Source organism: Amia ocellicauda, chromosome 4 (genome assembly GCF_036373705.1).
Source record: "Amia ocellicauda isolate fAmiCal2 chromosome 4, fAmiCal2.hap1, whole genome shotgun sequence".
Classification (NCBI taxonomy): Eukaryota; Metazoa; Chordata; class Actinopteri; order Amiiformes; family Amiidae; genus Amia; species Amia ocellicauda.
In genome coordinates this window covers 34,842,568-34,861,928 of record NC_089853.1, presented here as the reverse complement: position 1 = coordinate 34,861,928, position 19,361 = coordinate 34,842,568, and the positions used below count along the sequence as shown (strand labels likewise).

The following is a 19,361-nucleotide window of genomic DNA, read 5'->3' as shown; positions in this document are numbered from 1 at the left end:
GCTTCAGTAAACCTTTGTAAAAATGCTCTACATTTAAACACATGCAGATCTGAAGCTACTCTGTAAGTGAACCGAAATCAACAGCTTCTCAATAGTTAAAGTCCCCGAAATGATCTAATTAAGCAAATAAATTATTTGTTCAATTGCATTTTCAATTAATGTTCTCGGAGCTCAGCTGAAACGAGAGCTGCACTCGAGCCGCTGTGTATTCCAGCACAAGGAAAATTCCAACCCTTTAAATAAACATTTGCCAGGATTTCAAATGCTCCAAATAGGTGAAGCTGAAATGGAGAAAATGACTCATCTGATGAAATCCTTTTTGAATCAGGAGAAATCAAGATTTCATTTTTCATGAGGCTGTTGTAATTTAATCTCCCCCGCATTTATTTGACTAACATGAACTGAAACTGATGTTGGTACTTGTTGTTGAATACAACTGCTGAAACAAATTGTGCTTTCTTTGACCAAAAAAATAAAAGGAAGGAGAATGTGGTCAAAGGGTGAAAAAACATGTTCAGTGAATGAGGCCTGCAATACTGTAAGAGTAACCTTGGTACAAAATGTACATATCAAGCTACATTTAACTGAACAATCAATTGTAAATTTCAGTAGTAGCAGTAACAAGTATTATTTATGCATGGTTACAGAAAATAAGGTTTGTATAACTCGTTTAAGTGCTGTACAATAGAGGATATATTTTGTCTGCTAATAATGTGACTAATAAAATCTTAGTGAATGAAAAAATACAAAGTGTGAATTAGTAAGCAGGGTTTGTATCGTGGGTCTTGCTGTGGTTAAAGGTGGGCGAGGTTGGGATACCACAAGACTATGTTGCAGGGGAACAATTGAAGACAACCTTGCTGCTAGTTCATCTGAGAAAACACTGTCAACTTCCCTTACCTTCCCTGGTCCAGAGCAAAGGCAACGAAAACAGAAGTCTTTGCAATGGTAAGATTGCAGAATGAATGCAGACAACAGAGAGAACTATCCACTATAGTACAACACATAATCCAAATTAGTGGCTGACCTATTTAACAAATATATGAATGACTTTGCTGCTGACAGTCACTCAGTCTCTGTCACTCAGGGAGAGAAACAACAACCTTTGCTTTAATTTTGCTGGCTAATTACACCGATTAATTAAACTCTCAATAACTGATCTGTGTGAAGCAGGTGGCTTTTCCTCAACGTCCTTTCCCGACAGTTTGACTGTGTTAGGTTACACTTTTGAATACAATTTACCAACCTGAAAGAATCATGTCTCTCTTGAAAGCTAGCTACCCACTAGTCTCAAAATAGTACAAAATGGCCAAAACACATACATTTAGTTAATATACTAAATGCCTAACTAATACACCTGAAAGGCTAATAAGAAAATTGTAGAAATTAAATGAAATGAATATTGTTAAAAAAATGTTACTCAATAGATGTTATATAACTCAGAAATCCACCTAGCAAAACTAGGTGGTCGTTAAAAAGGGCATTTTTACATAGACAACATGAAAACTGGTTTGCTGTGTACAAAATTGCATTACGCTCCAACTTTGTGTTGTTTTTCTGTTTGTTTCTGTGTACTGATGAGATAGTTGGTCTAAATACAGTGATTTTTTTCCTTCATTTTATCAGATCTATAATCTGAAGGATAAAGCTGCTACACCCAAACCCTGTCATCAGGCCTGCTGACTGCCTTCAGCCTGAGCCACTTGTGAACCCTTCGGTGGTTTTGTTGAGTAATTAAAGGGTCATGCTTTCTGTCCTATGTGGAAAGCAACACAATCTGCCCAAAGGGAAATTTTGTTTTTGTTGGCTTTATTGCTTGGATTTTTCACCACTTTGAAGAAAAGTACACTGCTACAGGAAAATAAAATACAATCTTTTTAGTTGTGTAGATATATAACGTTTGCCAGCTCTGTGGTCTGTATGGTTCAATAAAAATTAAAAAAATAAAACAAATCAAAAGCTGGCTTATGACATTACAGAAAGCAAAAAAACAAATAAAGGCATTACAAAACAAAAGGACCTTAATTTGCGGTCTGTATCGTGAACACCAATCTGTGGTGTTTTTGTGTCTTCAGTTGCACAGCCAATGTGAAAATGTGTTGCTCCGATAAGATACGGTAACACTATGTACACTGAATACACATATCGCAATATCACTGCTCTCTGCACCTACTCGTAGCACCCGCTCTCCAAATATTACTATTTCATTGACCAGTCGAAGTCATTTTCAAATCTCTGTTTTTATCCTGCCACAAACAAAGTGCAGATGAAAAGATACAATTGTAATGGTGTGTTGAGAGTCAGTGACATACCGTTTAGACTTCCTGTCAAATTGAACGATTTACAGGTTATAATTTTCAGCTCTCTGATACCTGTGTACTTGCTGACACCAGATCTTCGCAAACATTTTGAGGACAAGACTAGTTTGACTGCACACAGACAGAAACCTGTATCGATCCTTGATACTGCATCTCAACACATATGACATGTCAAGTGTGTTTAAAGAACAGAGGGGAAAGCTAAAGAGTCATTACTTTTAGAGATTAGCCTAAAAGTTGCAAAAGATATCACAGGAAGTATGGCGTACATGGTAGATGGCGTCCACTTTCAAAGCTCTCAATTATCATCTTTTGCGCAAGCTCATATACCAGCTTGACTAATGCTAAACATAAACTGAATTGATGGATAAACAAACTTCAGACTATTTTGATGTGTACCTAGGACAAAGCCACTGCCTTAAATGAGAAGACACTAATGAGATGTGTCATTATGGGAGGTGCAATTATGTGGAGAAAATCAACATCTTAATGGAAAAATAATAAAGATTGCTGAAAAGGCTTCAGAAATTATGATAAAAAGAGATTAAGTCTATACACTCTGCTGACTGCACAGATATGCATGTGGGGGTGCAGGTGTAACTGCTTTGGACAGATGAGATGGTTTTGGAACTGACCTGCACTGCCGGTGCTGGGTGGTCTCTGGGTGGCTCCAGGAGAGATGACGTTCCTGTGCAGGGACCCAGGTGGGGGGGAGAGCATCCCGCTGTCACTAAGAGACACAGTGGCTGCACCCAGGGCTGGGGAACCGAGGGAGCTCCCTGGGTTGCTGTAGGACAGGGCGCTGGGGTTCGTTACTGGCACCGCCACGTGCATCGAAAAGTTCTGCTGCGGCAAAGCGTTTGGCTACAGGGGAGCAAACAAGAGAAACCATGCAGAGGATCAATGGCCTGAAACTCACACTCTCACACTCGGAGCGCACAGAAAACAACCACAGGGTGTATCACAACAGTCGCATTGTCACACTGTCAGAGCATTCCCTCAGCAGAAGTACACACAACATGCTGTGTGTTGGCGAGTTATAAAAAGAACACAATAAAATAACTCACAGCAGCTGCATATTGGTGCAGTACAAAACAATCAGTTGAGTGCTCTTACAGACACCGATAGAGTTAGCTGGGCTCATAATAAAATGAAGAGATTTGCTATTAAATTCCAATCAATAAAACAAGACTTTGGTTATAAGGTATATTTTAATTGTATATCTTGGCTAGCAAATAACAAGATGAACAGGAATGCTCTTTGATTTATTTTGTCTTCCCCAAAAGGACATCTTAGTCTCCCTAGACCAGGGGTGCACAACAGATCTGGCCTGCCACTAAGTTCCATCCGGCCCACGAATGAAGCAGTATATTATTGTTTTCCAAATATGAAAACGTTAGTATCCCCCTGCCCGGGTAGGTCCGCCATCTTAATAATTTTCATGAGACTGGCCCTTGTTAAAAAAATAAGTTGTGCACCCCTGCCCTAGACTGTCCAAAAACCAGCCCCAGCTGTGAACAAAACCTTTGGGGAAATGATTGGAATAATTGGAAGTTGCGAGCAGGAGTTTTAGAGTATAAACATTCAGAACTCATTTTTATTTGACATGACAGTTTTTGACAAAGACAACCCTTTATAAAATATCTCATAGCACTTTTGGACTGGGGCAACACCTCGTAACTGAGTATGCATGCTATAGATCACCACATAACTTTTGTTCAAGAACAGGCAGCATTTTGTTCCAAAATCATGCTTTTCAATATTTCAGTACAGTTCTATAGGGCATTTTAAAAAGGGTCTTTATATCTGCATGAATGTGATTTGCAGGATTTGCTGTCCCACTCTTACCAGTGCAGTGCTATCTACCCCCAAGCTTGAGTGAGTGCATCTGTGGCTGGTGCCAGTGAAACATGTCTATTCACAGCACATACAGTGAGGTGGTTAGTGACATTATTAGTAGTTAATGGCATTAGAGGTGGTATGTTTACAGTTCCAAAAGAAATAATAAAAAAAAGAATCAAATCATCAATACCATTTCAGCACTGTATTTAGTGCAAACTATTAATATCACACACCGCGATAAGATCACTGTTGTCTTAATCTGATGTTCTGTACAGATAGTCGGTTAAAGTTATGAATTTTTCACAACAATTGCAGCTTGATTCAAAAGTGTACAAAAAAAGGTCGCCATTCGCTTTGGCAACACAGGGATTGTGGTGCCAGTTTAGGGACTGCTGTGAAAAGCCCTGAGATTCAGACGACTATGGACTACCGTAGAACAAGGGTTGGGGTTTGGCGAGAGGAAGCACTCAAGGTTTTCACCTCAAAGGAAGTGTGAATAACAAGACAGAAAAACAATTTCAATGAGAAGAGGGGTGAGGGCTCTGCAGATCAGCTCAATGACAAACCTCCTTCCCCACAATTGACCAGAGTTTATCACACGGGATTTTGGGAACAATTGTGTCTGAGATCTGCAGAAGGGAGCACTGGGTTGTGCACAACCAGCATTCTGTCTTTCTTTAGTGCTGTCAGGTATCATTTGCGCCAGAGATGAGTCTGAAAATCTGCAACATTTTCTTGTAATAGTCAGCCTATTACATGTCTGTCATCATACTACAACTGTAACATAACACCACTAAGATAAGACTGTGTCCCTCCCTTCTAAATATGAGGTCATTAAGTTGATTTTGTTTACTTTTTCTTTTAGAGGAATGCCAATTCTTAACCATTGGCTCATTTGAAGTGTATATAATGGTTACAAAAATTCTGTGAACTTTCACTTTGGAGTCTTCAGTGAGAAAAGAAGGAGAAAAAAAAGATTGATTCACCCTATCCCCACAAATGTGATCTTATCAGGATGTGACAAAATGTAAGTTGCAAAAAAAAAAAAAAAAAAAAAAGGTTATGAAAATATTGGACAGTCCATTTTTATTTTTTAATTGTGGATAAAAGGGTGGGGGGCAATGAAAAATAGAGGAAAAACTAGAACCAAAAAAAAAAATCCTTTTGCCACAAAGCCAAGCAAAAACATTGCATTTACTTACGATTTTATGATTTCTCATCATATTATCAAACTCCTCATTAATTTTTTTATATTTTTCTTCTGTGTGAGGGGTGAGGACATATGAAGCATCGGGGTCCGGGCTATCACAGCCTCTGTGTTCTTTCTTGTTTAGCGCCTGCAGTGAACATCAACATAAAGAAGGCATCAACACAAAACGGCAGAGAAGGGAAAAAAGTACTTACACCACAGCGCTTGTACATTAAATCACTCTCTTCGTTTAGTTTGCCGTATCGGTCGTCCATGACGGGGCTGTGCCCAAAACAGTCATCTGGGTCAGGACTGGCACAGTCACTAAGGCCTTTGTTTCTTAATTTCTGAAATAAAATTGGAAAATTCTCACATACACACGTAAAACATTTTTTATATACATCCTCTTGGCTTGGACCCTGAAAAAGAAAATCATGACATTCCTCTTGTGCCCTGGACCTGTCCAGCAAAATACAGGAACTGTGATGACTTTTTACAGGGGCTATTACAGAGCTGGACATGAAAAAGTGTGTTAGACAGTAATTGGCAAAAGACTTTTGCGTGAACTGCGACATTTTTAAATAGATTTTAGAGTTGTGCAACCACAACAAGAATTATTTTAAGATTGGTCTAGTGAACGCTAACAATCTAACGTTAGTGTCAATTTTGTTTTGTAACCCCTCTATTCATCTATATTCTCCACAGTGCTACTTTTTTAAGGCTATTCCTGAAGAAGGTTTGAAATTTAAATGTTGCTTTTGACCTTTCCACCCCTCCAGAGATATTCAGAATAGGAGAAAGCTAAACTTGTCTTCGCGCTACATGGACGTGTGGAGCGCCTATCTCATTATCTTTCAGTTATCAGATGCCACACAGCTGGAAGACACTGAGGCATAAGAGGATCCAGCAGAGCTGCAGTTGAAATGCATCCAAGGTTAATTCAGCATGGCTGCCACTCACAGGTCTTATTAATGTGTCCCAGGCTTCTTAAGATCAATAGATGAAACAGGCCTATTATATCTGGCCACAGCAGTTTGTATAGGCGTGAAATGTGCTGATTACTTCAGCCAAGGAGCAGAAGCCTGGTACACTGCGATAGAGCATTAACATAATATGAGCCTTTTTTTTGTGTGAGTAGATTGAAATGTGTAGGCATTTACAGTAAGGAAACCACAATTTTTACACCCCTCCCCTTCTCACAACTATATTAAATGTCTGGACTATTGTTAGTGATGCTCTCAATAACAAGAGGTGACTATATACGAAAATGAAACTCATTCGATAAAAGGCATATCAATTCTAAACATTGTATAGGCAAATTTGGATTTGCATATTTCCAGTTCATTGAATGCCACACATGTTGGAATTGTGGGGGGATAAATCATGTCTGTCTGCTACATACTCCAGTGTCTGTTCCCACCAAGTGATGTGCTGAGACATGAAAGAGGCACTCACATTATGAAACTCTGCTTAATGAACCACTGACTTCTGTGGTATAGGTGAGTGGATCTGGGCCTGAGGTATTGCGAGCTGCTGTACAAATGAGCTTGTTCCTTTGCTGACCGGGGATGTGTGCTTCATGCCAGTAAGAGGACCAGGGGGCCCAGGGCAGGACAATCCTGCGCCAACTGCTTTCTCAGCAGCTCTGACAGACTCCACCCCTTGTACTGATCTCTATCTAACCATTCGGGTTACCCACCTCCTGCACTTCCCCGGAGCATTTGCCTCTCAGGTTTCCACTGCAGATCAGTAAGATTTAACAGTTGGATTTCACGTCAAATGCAAAAGCTATACGCTATACTAATGATCTTATCTATTCACATGTTACGAGGTAACTCTGTTTTTTGGTAACGAGCTCAAATACATTTGTGCACCTGAATACCAAGAAGCAGAATTGTATTCATTGGGATTAAAGCCATCCACACCAATTGCATGACGTGGGTTTGTACTGATCTACAGATGGGTTTAGGCGAAAGAGAATCTAGATTAAACATTACCAGTCCATAAGATGGATGTTCGCTTCCTTGTTATCTTATCACTGTATTTTCCATCTGTATCAGATACAAAAGGTGTCAATAGGCTGGCTTGAGGCTAACACTCAAGCACAGATTGTGTTTAATCATTTTTCCAATGGCTTTTATTTTATAAGGAGATGAGTGGCACTAGACAGGTAGGAATGGGATTTTGTCATCTTTAAAAGGACTCTTGTCAGATTACTCCGGAGAACCGATGAAGTACAGTGACTGCGTTTCAAGTGCCGCACGTCTTCCTCCCAGGAACCTGCATTAATCAGACAACTCAGCCTGATGGCACTTTTCAGGAAATGATATTCATAATCTTTTTATAAATAACAGAAACGCAAGACGTTTTTTCTTCTTCTCTTTTGGACTCATTGTCTATTTATTCTCATTTCTTTCTCTCAGTGTCTGTCTCTCTCTCTGCCTGAAAACGCCTTCCTGGGTCATTTCCTGTTTACTGAGTGCAGACTTTGCTTTGGGTCCCTTAAACCACCTTGTTTACCATGTAGCTATGTGCTCTCACTGCCAGAGAGCTGCAGATTCGATCGGAACTACAAATTAAAGACTCAAACTGCTTATTATCTTAAATTGCTTAGTGGCCAGGCTTGGGCAAGGAGGCCTGTTAGAGGCAGGGCTGTGGGCGGCACAGTTCAGATGTGCATGGTCCTTGCTGCCCTGCCCTGGAGGCCCTGTCATCAGGCCGAGTCAGGGCGTCCCCAGTGTCAGAATTGCCCAGAAGCCCTGGCCTTTCCCCCCCACAGCCACAGCTCTGGAGAGAGACCTTCTAGTACACCTCCCAAATTCTCTTCTCAAGTTTGCCATCCACAATTTGTTATCTGTGCATTTTCTCCCTACCATTTTGTGTGTGTGTGTGTGTGTGTGTGAGAGAGAGAGAGAGAGAGAGAGAGAGAGAGAGAGAGAGAGAGAGAGAATAATTACACATTTCAACTGGGTGTAGATTATTTTTTTATGACTATGTTCCTGTTTACAGTCACATCTCAAGGTCAAATTAATGTAACCAAGTGCAATGTTAACCCCCGTTTGAAGTGCTCTTTATCCGTTTGCCTGGTACCCTTTTCCAAACAGACTACATTGGGGATTGATATCGACATTAGGTATTCAGCAAGTCAAGATGCTTGTTAATCAAAATGTCCATCTGTGAGTGTTAAGGACACATCATTTATATTTCATTTATCGGATGTTTTTCACACAGGGTAATAACATGTTTCTATTGACGTTGTGCATGCGTTACATAACATGCATCAAGAAGCATCTTGCAAAATGCGTGTGCTTTAAAAATCAGGCTTTTAGCCCCCCGTCTCCCACTCGTCCCCTTGGACCCATTCAGTGCACGAAGGGAAAGAGTCAGCTGATGTCTTTGTGCTGGCCCCATGACCAAATGAAAACGCTAGAAAAGGCAGTGTGCTTGAATTCAACAGCAAAGAAGACAGGCGATGTGCTTCAAATAGGCCCTCTCTGTTTTTGTAGACATGCAAACAGTGTAGTTTTGAAGTATATTTTACGGCCTACTGTACACATATAAATGTAAACATGTCTCAGGCTTACAAAATTCTCCAAATACATGTTGTAAGTTTAATGAGTTTGTTCCAGCTATCAGTTCATATATATGCCTTTTTCAACAGTGACACGGTACATGCACTTACTGTATTAGAGTCTCTACATCAAATAAATCAAATAAATCAGGGTTACTTTATAGAGGAAACACACAAAAGTGCCTTCTGTGATTGTTTTAAAGATTTTTCACTTCACTTTTTGCCACTGCAGTACAGCTCCATAAAAATGATCTCAATGTTGAAAAGTTCAAAGTTTCATTTGACTTTAAATCTTAAAAATGTTCAGTGGCTATTTGTGCTTTTGTGAGGGAGGGGTGTCTGTTTTATTCTGTGACTGTACTTAAATGGTTAAAAAAAATGATCAAACTTAAAATAATGTGTACGATTCTGCAAGGATAAGCAAATAAAACCATGTATAATATACATACACCCAAAATATGTGAACCTTATCAATATAGTGCAGATTGAGGACCATGGTTACTCAAATAGAAAAGTTTTCAATTTGCCTCATTGACAGGAACCAAGTTTCGTGCTAGTGTCACTCGTTTGTATCGCTTTACACAAGCAGTACAATATCAAACGCTACATAACTCTACAAGCTGTGCATTAAGATGTACACTATCAATAACGGCAATGTGGTTTCCAAAAGTACACTGAAGAGGTGTTCAACACATAAAAACACAACATTTCTTGTCCTGAAGACTGCTTTAAAAATAGTACAACAACTGCATAAAGCAGACCACTATACATGTTTTTTTAAATAAATATATTAGTAAATACACAATTTAGTTAGCGTTTAAGTGTGTAAGGATGGCAAGTCTTGAACAGCCCAGTTGTAATTCCTTCTTAAATGACTTGGCATGTTTTGTGTATCCCACAGACGCTGCCCGCGGCTCCCAGTAAATGGATCAGTAAATCAGCACATGGCAGAACAGGTGTCCCTCTCTCCAACACCTGTCAGCCCCCTCGCTACCCGGCACGGCCAATCAGGCCGGCCATCTCTCTGCCATGGCCATACAAGGGCCTGCAGTTTGAAAGCCTGAAGGTCATTTGCCATGACCCTGGCCAGGTTTCGTCTTAAAGGTAAAAACTTCAGGGTTGTTTACTACCACTATTTTAAGGAACACATTGTGTAAGGATTTTCACAAGCCATGAACTTGGTTCAAACAAGACTAGAATTTGAAATTGTAATTGTTGAATGAGACTTTGGCTTACTGGCCCTGGGACCCTCTTGTAAACAGTTTTTATATAAAACTGTATATTTAAAAATAAATGAACAGCCTGAGTTCTAAAAGTTAGTTCCTGAACGGGAATTAAAGGAAATAATAAAATTAAACTATATTTGATTTATTTCTGTATTTATTTATTACTATTGCCCACACCCGTGATCTTTTCATTAAGTAATAATGACCCATGATATCATAGGCTGTCCGGAACAGGTCTTCAGTGTCCAGAAACTCAAAAAGCACTGTTCTCTGTTTTCTGTTTTTTCCAAGCTCCAAGTCTATGGAGCCACAACATTTAAATATGTTTTCAATTGCATATTTAAATATGTTCTCTATTTCACTGTATTAATATGCAAATCTGTAAACCAGGATCTCCTTTATTTATAAACAAATACAAGTTAAATATATAAAATTAAAGGCATTATTGATTTTACTTTTTTAAGACAAATATGTACAGGAAAATATCAGATCAGGGTGTAAACTAATATCATAAAATATATTATACATACATTCACATATTGTAGAAAGGGCAATTATTATTATGCCAGACAAATAAATTACTTTTTAATCAAAAATTACCTTTACCTTTAACCTCAACATGAACACATAATGCCTAAAAGGGGGACGGCATTTTAAAGTATAACCTTTTTTTTTTTTGCTCAGAATGGCAGTATCACAGTCAAAGTCTTTCAAATCAATAGATAGATTCAGTTGACAGGCAGGAAAAGTTTGTTTTTTATGCCACAGGCTGTGTCAGGTAAAATGACATTGTGCCTTTTCTCTCTAACAATCACCTACATCTACCAGTCCCTTGTGTATTTCTGCAATGTTTTGAAGTGAAAAACAGCTATGATTCCCATTAGTTGTCCTAAGAGTGTAGTGTAGCTATTTAGTTATCAGACTTAGCGGAATACAACATTGCATCTCCAAAACCACAAAGCAGTGATTATTCTAGATGTTCATAATGGGGGTCCACTTCACTGTTTGGTGGAATGCCAATGTTGTGTCTTCAGACTTCCTTACGGTAGTAAAGGGTTAATTTCTATAAGTGGCTAGTGCATTTGCCGCCTCCTATCTCCAGATACCCTGTGTATTCTGGAAAGCAGGAGTTTGAAGCCTGGCTGCTGTCATCACAGAAAGCTTAGAGCAACATCAAGTCTGTGACCAGATAACAGCCCACAAAGGCAGTTGATATCCTGGCGCTGTCACCTAATCACACTCACACTTTAGGGGCACTGCATCATAAAAGGATGGAAAGAAAGGAACGAATGAGAGAAAGGAAAACTAATGAGAAAAGAATTTGATTAAATGTGTTGGTTTGTTTTTGTGTATGACCAGTGGTGTGTGTGTGTGTGTGTGTAGAGGGGAGGGGGGGAGTAACAAGTGAAATTCTGTAGTCTGTTAACAAGGCCCAGGGAGAATTGTGGGAGCAAGAGCATCCTCCATTTTCTCACAGGCGTCAGGACTGGTATTGATAAGAGCTTGTTCTCAATGCTAAGGGAAAAAAAAATACAAGAAAAAAAAACCCTGAGGTCAAGTCAGATGGGATTTAACACCGTTTGCAAAACGGCGAGAAAGAATCTCCTATTCTTTTCCACAGACAGTCTACTATATTAAAGGGCACCCCAGTGACTTGCCAACACTCAGACTGCATCCCACTCCCATGTTAACAATAACACCCTTAGTCTGTAGACTCCAGTAACGCGCCAATTGTTGCCTTCAGCTAAAACGGGCACGGTTACAGAACTGTAAGGTGGTTTCAAAAGCTTAACCGGTGACCATAAGGCTTACACAGACAGGAATGTGCTCAAGTGTGACTGGAGACAGGAAGAGAGGTTATTTCCATAGTATCTTGAACGTGTGAGAAAAATAAGCTTTTTGTTGGGAGGGATGCAAACCATTAATCCATTAAATCTACCCCGTTCCACCAGTGTATTTCCACCATCTGCAGAAGGGTAGTGGAAATATACAGAAGACAGTTGGCATCTGCTTTACTATCTTTGCACTTCATTACTCTGAGGCAACAACAGAAATAAATACATTGCTATCTTCTTGAAGCACCTCGGGGGAGCACAGTGGAGACGAAATATTAAATGTAATTATCGACAATCAACTTTGCTTAATTCTTTTTTATTTATTTTTTTACTTACTGCAGTCCTTTCTCGTTTTGTGTTTTCCAGTAATAGAAGGTCGCCGCCGCTCCCATAACCCGTAATTATGCATTAAATTACAGCCACCACTTTTTCTACAATTTAGAAATTACTCAGGTAACTCAGGAAATTCGTGCATAAGCCACCTACAGTAACCACTTGGTCAGCAGCACGCACAACGAGTAGGTTGCACGCAATTTATTCCATTGAAACCCATTACAGTCCATGCATGTTTTCCCTTTATGAGAGGAGGTTTTGTGGTAGGTTTATTTCTTAATCTATCCACTTATTTTATTTGGTTGACTCTGCAGGTCTCTTTACTTACAGGGCACATAGTCAGTTGCCATTGTAAGAGCCTGGCCTCGTAGTGTGCTTGATGGCACATCTCACTAACAAACTTACAAACTTGCTTCAGAAGCTCAAATGCATGCAATAGGCCAGGGAGTCTCTTTTCAGATGCAATAGGCTAGTGAGTTTTTACTACAGCTTGGCATGTTAAAAAACAGAAATCCAGCCAATTTAGCTGTCTGGAGCATATGCTCAGCATGAAAGGCCGTTTCTAATAGTCCTGCTAACACAGAGAAATATAGGCCTACAGGCATTCTACCGTTTTAGCTAGGCCTTTCTGAAAAACAACTTGCTTGGGTATGTAGTTAAGTCTAGTCTCCATGTTATTTCTGAAGAGACTGGGTAAAATACAGTCATGGATTTGTTGTTTATAGTTATCTAGACAGCTTTATCATAAAGACAACAATTACACAACTTCCGTCCAGACTATCAGGCTAAAACGGTTTGCTTCCAACCCATGGTGTCGTGTCTCCACTGAACTGAATTTAACAATGGGCAGAAATGAAGGAGGCAGGCAGGCTTGTTAAAAACATAAAAATAGTGACATTCTGATTGCTGACCAATGTTTTTTTTTTTTTTTTTTATGACTAAATTGGAAAAACAAATAGCCTATGCTGGACGATGAATTTTGTTTCTGGGATTAAAAATATCCAAAGATTTAAAAAAACATGGATAATATAAATATTACATAAATTCAACATGAAGCAGGACTTCAAAAGCATCTCGGCTACATTTAAACTGACTCATGGAAATAGCACTCTGTTGTGAGACAACCATGTGAACAGCAAACAAAAAACCACCCCCCCATTCCTAATGAAATATATTAAGTTTGAGTGAGGGAATACAGACACACACTCACACTAAAAGACCAATGTCTTCGATGTTATATAAGAACAGAAAAAAAAATTGCAGATAAAAGCTTTGCTATCGCCACTCTCCCCATGCTGAATTTTCAAGTTAATTTACACTCAATGGATCCCTTTGATAAGCACATTAGATGGAACGGATCGGATACAATGGTGATGTCATGAGGATTAGCACGCTACCTTGCTTAATATAGCGGCGAGTACAACAGTCAATTCACTGAGCTACAGGGGGGGAAAGGTGGGGAAGTTAAGTTGAAATGAGGTGGGAAGAAGCAAGGTGGGAAGCAATCCATGTGTGTATATATAACTAAAAAGCAAAAAAACTCCTTGGAGAATCCAGGGTAGAAGGCTTGTGCATGAGGAAGCTTGCATGTCCTTTCCTAAAGTTTTCAATTATAGATGGAATGAAAAAAGCAAACAAAAACAAGGTCCTGAAGTGTATTCTGCCATATAAAAAGTCTGCTGTTAAAAGTCTGCTGAGTCTCAACGGCACACGCATTCAAAATAGTTGATCCATTTATCAGATGCATCGTGGGTGTCCATATATCTCACACATTTATGGGGTTGGCAGTGGAAGATAATGGGGTATTTATAAGACTACATTGGAGCAATAGGTTAACTGGAGTTCTCATTTAACTGGTGAGTTTATATTTAATATGAAGGTTAATATAAAGCTGACTGCTGTAACTATAAGTAGTTGATTCAGCCTGCATTACAAATGTTACCATGAAAAGATTAATATGAAACACGAGACTGAGAAACCTCCATAGCAATATAAAATCCTTTTTTACAGTTATAGTTAGTTAATTAGATGTTTTCTGAATTTACACATATATTTTGCAAACCTACAGAATAATAAAGTTAAATAATAAAAAGGTGTGAGTATCCAGACTGAGATTTACCACAGAAGGAATGAGAAAGATAGGGCATTATGGTCAGCAGCACTGGCAGTGTCTCTGATTGCACAGCCGGGGCCTTTGCAGCCCTGATCCTGCTACTTAGTACCCAGAGGATCTTCAGGCTTGGTTTGTGGCAACGCATAAAATGCGTTTATTTGAAATTAGTGTAACGATTCCTGTAAAATGGTGTTTGTATTTCTAAAGAATGGCAACCCCAATAACCTTTCATGAGACTTCACACAGCAGGGCGCTCACTCAGAGAACTGAGAATGGAATTCAATAGACTTAAATCGAGACGGGAATTGCCCGTTTTCTTTTAAAAATAGCCAGTTCTGTGCAAATCACCCAGAAATTATTTTCAGGGCTAGATTGCTTGTTTGAACCTTTTCATTATAAAAGCTTCAAGATCACAGGCCTGGAGCTGTCCCCCACCAAAGTCCTTTTCTTCTACTTTGTATACACACAACTTGATCATTCATTGCTGAATGACACTCAGCATGTATACCTACGGGTACTGTAAATTTCAGCTGTGTCCTCCTCTGATTTGACTAAATAAACATCACATCAGACACAGATCCTGTCATCTTTTTACCATGCAGGTAAACAGGGAAATTTCCATGCGTCCTCCTCAGATAGGTTGTATTGGCTATATGTGCTGCAATTAGTAAAGAGGTAGGGTTGATTGCAGTGTGAGTATGCAATTTGCATAGAGGAAGAAATTAAAGTCAAGCTCAATCTTTGATCCTGCATCCTTCACATTTTTGCAAAGCTGGGCAGAGATTGACAGCTTTCAAAACAAATTAGCCTATACGAGATGGGATGAACAGCTGATCCTAATTGGTCTACTGAATGCATCTGTCTGAAAATGCCAGATACGTGAGGGAGTACCACTATATAAGCTCAGCCCAAGATTCTGCAGCTCATCTCCAGCGGTTACTTGCCTAGATTTGTCACTTTGATGAATTCGGTTGTTCAGATTAACTAGTGGGAGCCCACTGTGATGTAAAAAGCAGTGTCCTTTCTACAATCTGTTCTTTCTTGTTCCCAAGTTTCTTTGAATGACAAATATGACATGGCCATCAGCTTCCATTCATAGAAAGCAGTTGCAATCAGTTGATCAGTTACTTTTCAGGTACATGTACGAACTGGGAATAGGAGGCTAGAGGAAACAATTAAGAATGAAAGACATCTCAATGTCATGTTATTTCTACATTAGCATCAAAGGGAATACAAATCTCTTGTAGAACGCTTGGGATATAAGACTTTTACTTTTACGCAATGTAACAAATCCGTATTCTAGGATTCTAGGTTATCCACGATTCTCAATACTAACCTGGTTTTCCTTTTCCCACTACTTATCACAAGTCTCCATCACACAACTTAGAAACGGCTGCAGTTCTAAACCTCAGTGTGTAAGACTCTCCCATTCCAAGCCAGCAAGCAAGATTCTACAGAAACAAACAATAACATGACAACCTAATTGCTAGCAAAACCTGAAAAAAAAAAATCACTGCCTTTTTAATGTCTGTGACATTGCAATGCTTTTTTTCCCCTCCAGACTGCAAGGCATACATTTAGCTGTCTCGGTCCTTGAAACAGAATCTACCCACTGCCCCTCCACCCGACTCCCAGCTCTCCCCATTCTTGCTCCCCTCTAAAATATTCATAAGGACAATTAAGAGTTCCGATAAGGCTGGGTGAAAGCGGAGAGGGCAGGACATTTATCCGGCAACACACTATACCCCCTGTGCTAGGCTGGCCCTCATCAATCTGTGGCGGGGCCTGTGGCAGGGAGATCTATGGCACAGTTGCTTATCAGCAGCCCCCCTACCTCGCTCCTGTCTGCCAGCAGCGAGTGTCTGGCAGGGCAGGGTGGCACCGTGCCAGGAGCCTGACACTGCTGTACCTGCTCTCAGGGGCTTTTTTCTCGTGACACTGAGAGGGAGAGCAGTAAGAGGAAGATAAGGATGAAGTGGCTGAAGGAACTAATAAAACGAGGTGGGAGCTTTTTTTTTTTCACTGAACAAACTACACTTGAATGAAAACGCAGCCGGCACTGCACACAGGCTGCCTCGCTCGAGAGAAAGGTGGTTAAGGGGGAGGGGGTTTAGATTTACTTCAAGCCAGTGAAGTATAAGAAGTGCCCCCACCCCCAAGGTCAATGCTCTGCTTCTCCCACTGACCACTGCAGTGTGTGAGAGGGGCATCACACACGACAATGGGTGACAGTGGCTCAAACCAAATTGGGTCAGCAAACAGCTGACCATGATGAACCGCATGAAAGGTATCTAGCGTCACAAGCCACATGGGCATTATTGTTAGACAACAAATTGTAGGGTTTACTGTGTAACAGTGTCTTGGAGCTTCATTAGTTCATGTAATGTAGCCCTTTTAAAAAAAATATGTTATTATATGTTAATATAGCTTATAGATTATTCATGTATAAACTACACTTCTATAGCAGATGTCTGGAATAACTAAAATAGGATTAAAGTATGTCCAAATCCATATATACTCTTATACAGAATAACCCTAGTAAAGTTCCCATTGGATTTTTGCACATTTCATATGGTTTAATTGTAGTTTTATTGTTAACCTCTGGGTCCAACATTCCTATACTGTGCTTAACTGCCCTGGACCATGGGAACACCATGACCATCACAATAAATAGTTCTAAGGCATTCTATTCTTGATATACTATGGTTAAGGCATGTTAACACCTTAGGATACATCTGTAAAACTATGGTAAAACTAAGTAAAACCATGTTAAAAGTGCCTTTTTTACCTTTTTTGCCAAAGTTCTGCCTCATACACACACAAACCTATAAATGCCTATTCCAAGCACCTTGCTTTGTGTCCGGTGCTTGAACCTGAGCCTAGAGAGCATTACAGGCTCTTCTCTGGATGATAAAGGTTTATAGAACATTATGAAGTAATGCTTTTAGTTGAGGAAGATAGGACTTTAGCAATGGGGGCAGGGACTAGGAGGATCACATCCTGACAGAGCAGCTAACGTCCTTGAACCTGTCATCTGCAGTAATGTACAGTGACTTCTACATGTCTTCTGAGCACTGCTTTGAAAAACCTAGCTGTGTAATGTCTCAGTGATCTGCAAAGACTGTTTCTGTGGCACCAATGCATACGTGTTTTCTGTCACATTTCCCGGTTTTAAAATTGAACACCAAAAATGGTAAAAAGGTTATAAAAAACAACAACTTCATTTTTAAACCACTAAAGGTGTATTTAATAAGATTCCAAAGGTGTTTGCATGTGTTTTATGAAATGGAAAGCATTCTGAAAATGGTATAATTGGACTCTTAAAAAAGACCCTGCTTCTTTATTCTTCCAACTCATAACACAATCAAACACAGTGTAATATTCTTATGAGAAACCTCATACCCAGCACTTCCTGCTCGAGGGAGACGGTTCTGTACAGTTCTTTTGCACGGAACAATTCACACATAGACTTGTGCTAAGAAACATGCTAATACAGTCATGCCAAATTGAGGAGCTGCAAGCGATGGAAAGTATTAACCCTTTCCTCTTAGTGACTGCCTCTACAGATCAGAAAAAGAGCCTGCTCATTTTATATCACCATATATTTGTTTTTTGTTTTCTTCTGCTTGATTTGAAGAAAATAGTAACAGAGATGTGTTTGAGATTAAAAGCATTTGGTTTGAGTGGAAATATTTCAAATTCATATATAAATATTATATAATCATAGCACATTAAAAAATGTGAATAATAAAAAGTAATTGCATGAAATCTGGTGTGGGATGCATGCAATATTGGCAGGTTATGAGTCCATTGTGACACACCATAATTTTGTGACTACTGAGGTTTTAGCATTACAGTGCACTTTAATAGCATCTCCATGTGGTACAGACTGCTCCATCTCATTCCACAGGGTACATTCAAGCAAGTCAACAGAATAGACTGACCTCAAATGCATTAATCCTCTCGCAAACTTTAAGGAGACTGGGGCGTGCTCAATCTAAGACTGTCATGAGATCAAATCTGTTTTCATAGACCAATATTTGCTGGAAGGTATACAAGCTTGGATTTGCTGTTATCTGGAAATAGCTAAGGTGACATGAACAGGAAAATAAAACATGCACACGGCAAATTGTACACATTCCATGTACAATTTCAAAACGTGTGTCACGAATGACAAATTACCCTTCAATGAATGTTTTGAACTAGTATTAAAAAGTGCAGATGCCAGGTTATCATGAGTCAGATTGTGTAAGGCACAGATTAATTGAATCAGAAACAGTGCATGCAGACTGAATGTCATGAACCCTGGGTACGTCTGTGGTTGCTCCTTTAAACGTATGAAATCGGGCTGTACCTCGTCCCACCAGAGCCACAGTGAATGGGACCTAGAGTGCAGCGCAGGACAGAAAGTGCTTCTTTCCAAATAACATGTGAAAACGATATCATTAAAATGAAATACACAATCACGAAATTCCCCTCATTTATCAAAAAGCTATGTAAAACAAACTAAATTAAATCAAATTAAATTAAATAAATACACATCATCAGCATTTGACTGTTATGTTAAACTGTGTGCATTAATCATCCCTCACCATCTCTACAATTATGTCACTTCTAAATAATTTTAAAGAGCAATAGAAGTGAATCTCTGGGATATGTGCAGGGGCCCACAAGGCCCAGGCCGAGGGATTGTATCGCTTGTGGAAAGGCTTAATTCATGGCCTTATTGAATTACATTCAATCATGATTTCCAGCATCGAGGCTGCTTTCTCATTTTCAGTTTCAAGCACAATCAATAGCACTAGAGGAGAGCTTCCATTAGCTCTGCATACACTGCCTGGGGACCTGTTCCCACGTGAAGGGGGGGCTCTGGAGCTGGCTAAGTACAATTATAATGCACTGTAAGGGTATGCTGTCTTTACAATCTGCTGGCA

The 19,361-nt window shown here is 39.6% G+C and overlaps 1 protein-coding gene across 19 annotated transcripts in view; it reads right to left on the bottom strand.

Moving 5' to 3' along the window:
- The window catches only part of mef2aa (myocyte enhancer factor 2aa), a 141,478-nt gene that overhangs the window by 21,799 nt on the left and 100,318 nt on the right, over nucleotides 1–19,361 (bottom strand). For 13 of the 19 annotated variants that reach the window (XM_066701961.1, XM_066701963.1, XM_066701962.1 and 10 more), the window contains 2 exons: nucleotides 5,363–5,497; nucleotides 2,954–3,182 (listed from right to left, as the gene is read on the bottom strand). In XM_066701961.1, coding sequence (XP_066558058.1) covers nucleotides 2,954–3,182; nucleotides 5,363–5,497 — 364 coding nt within the window. Of the gene's footprint in view, nucleotides 1–2,953; nucleotides 3,183–5,362; nucleotides 5,498–5,564; nucleotides 5,697–19,361 lie in introns of all 19 variants that reach the window. The other 6 variants (XM_066701964.1, XM_066701967.1, XM_066701970.1 and 3 more) reach the window with 1 other exon arrangement.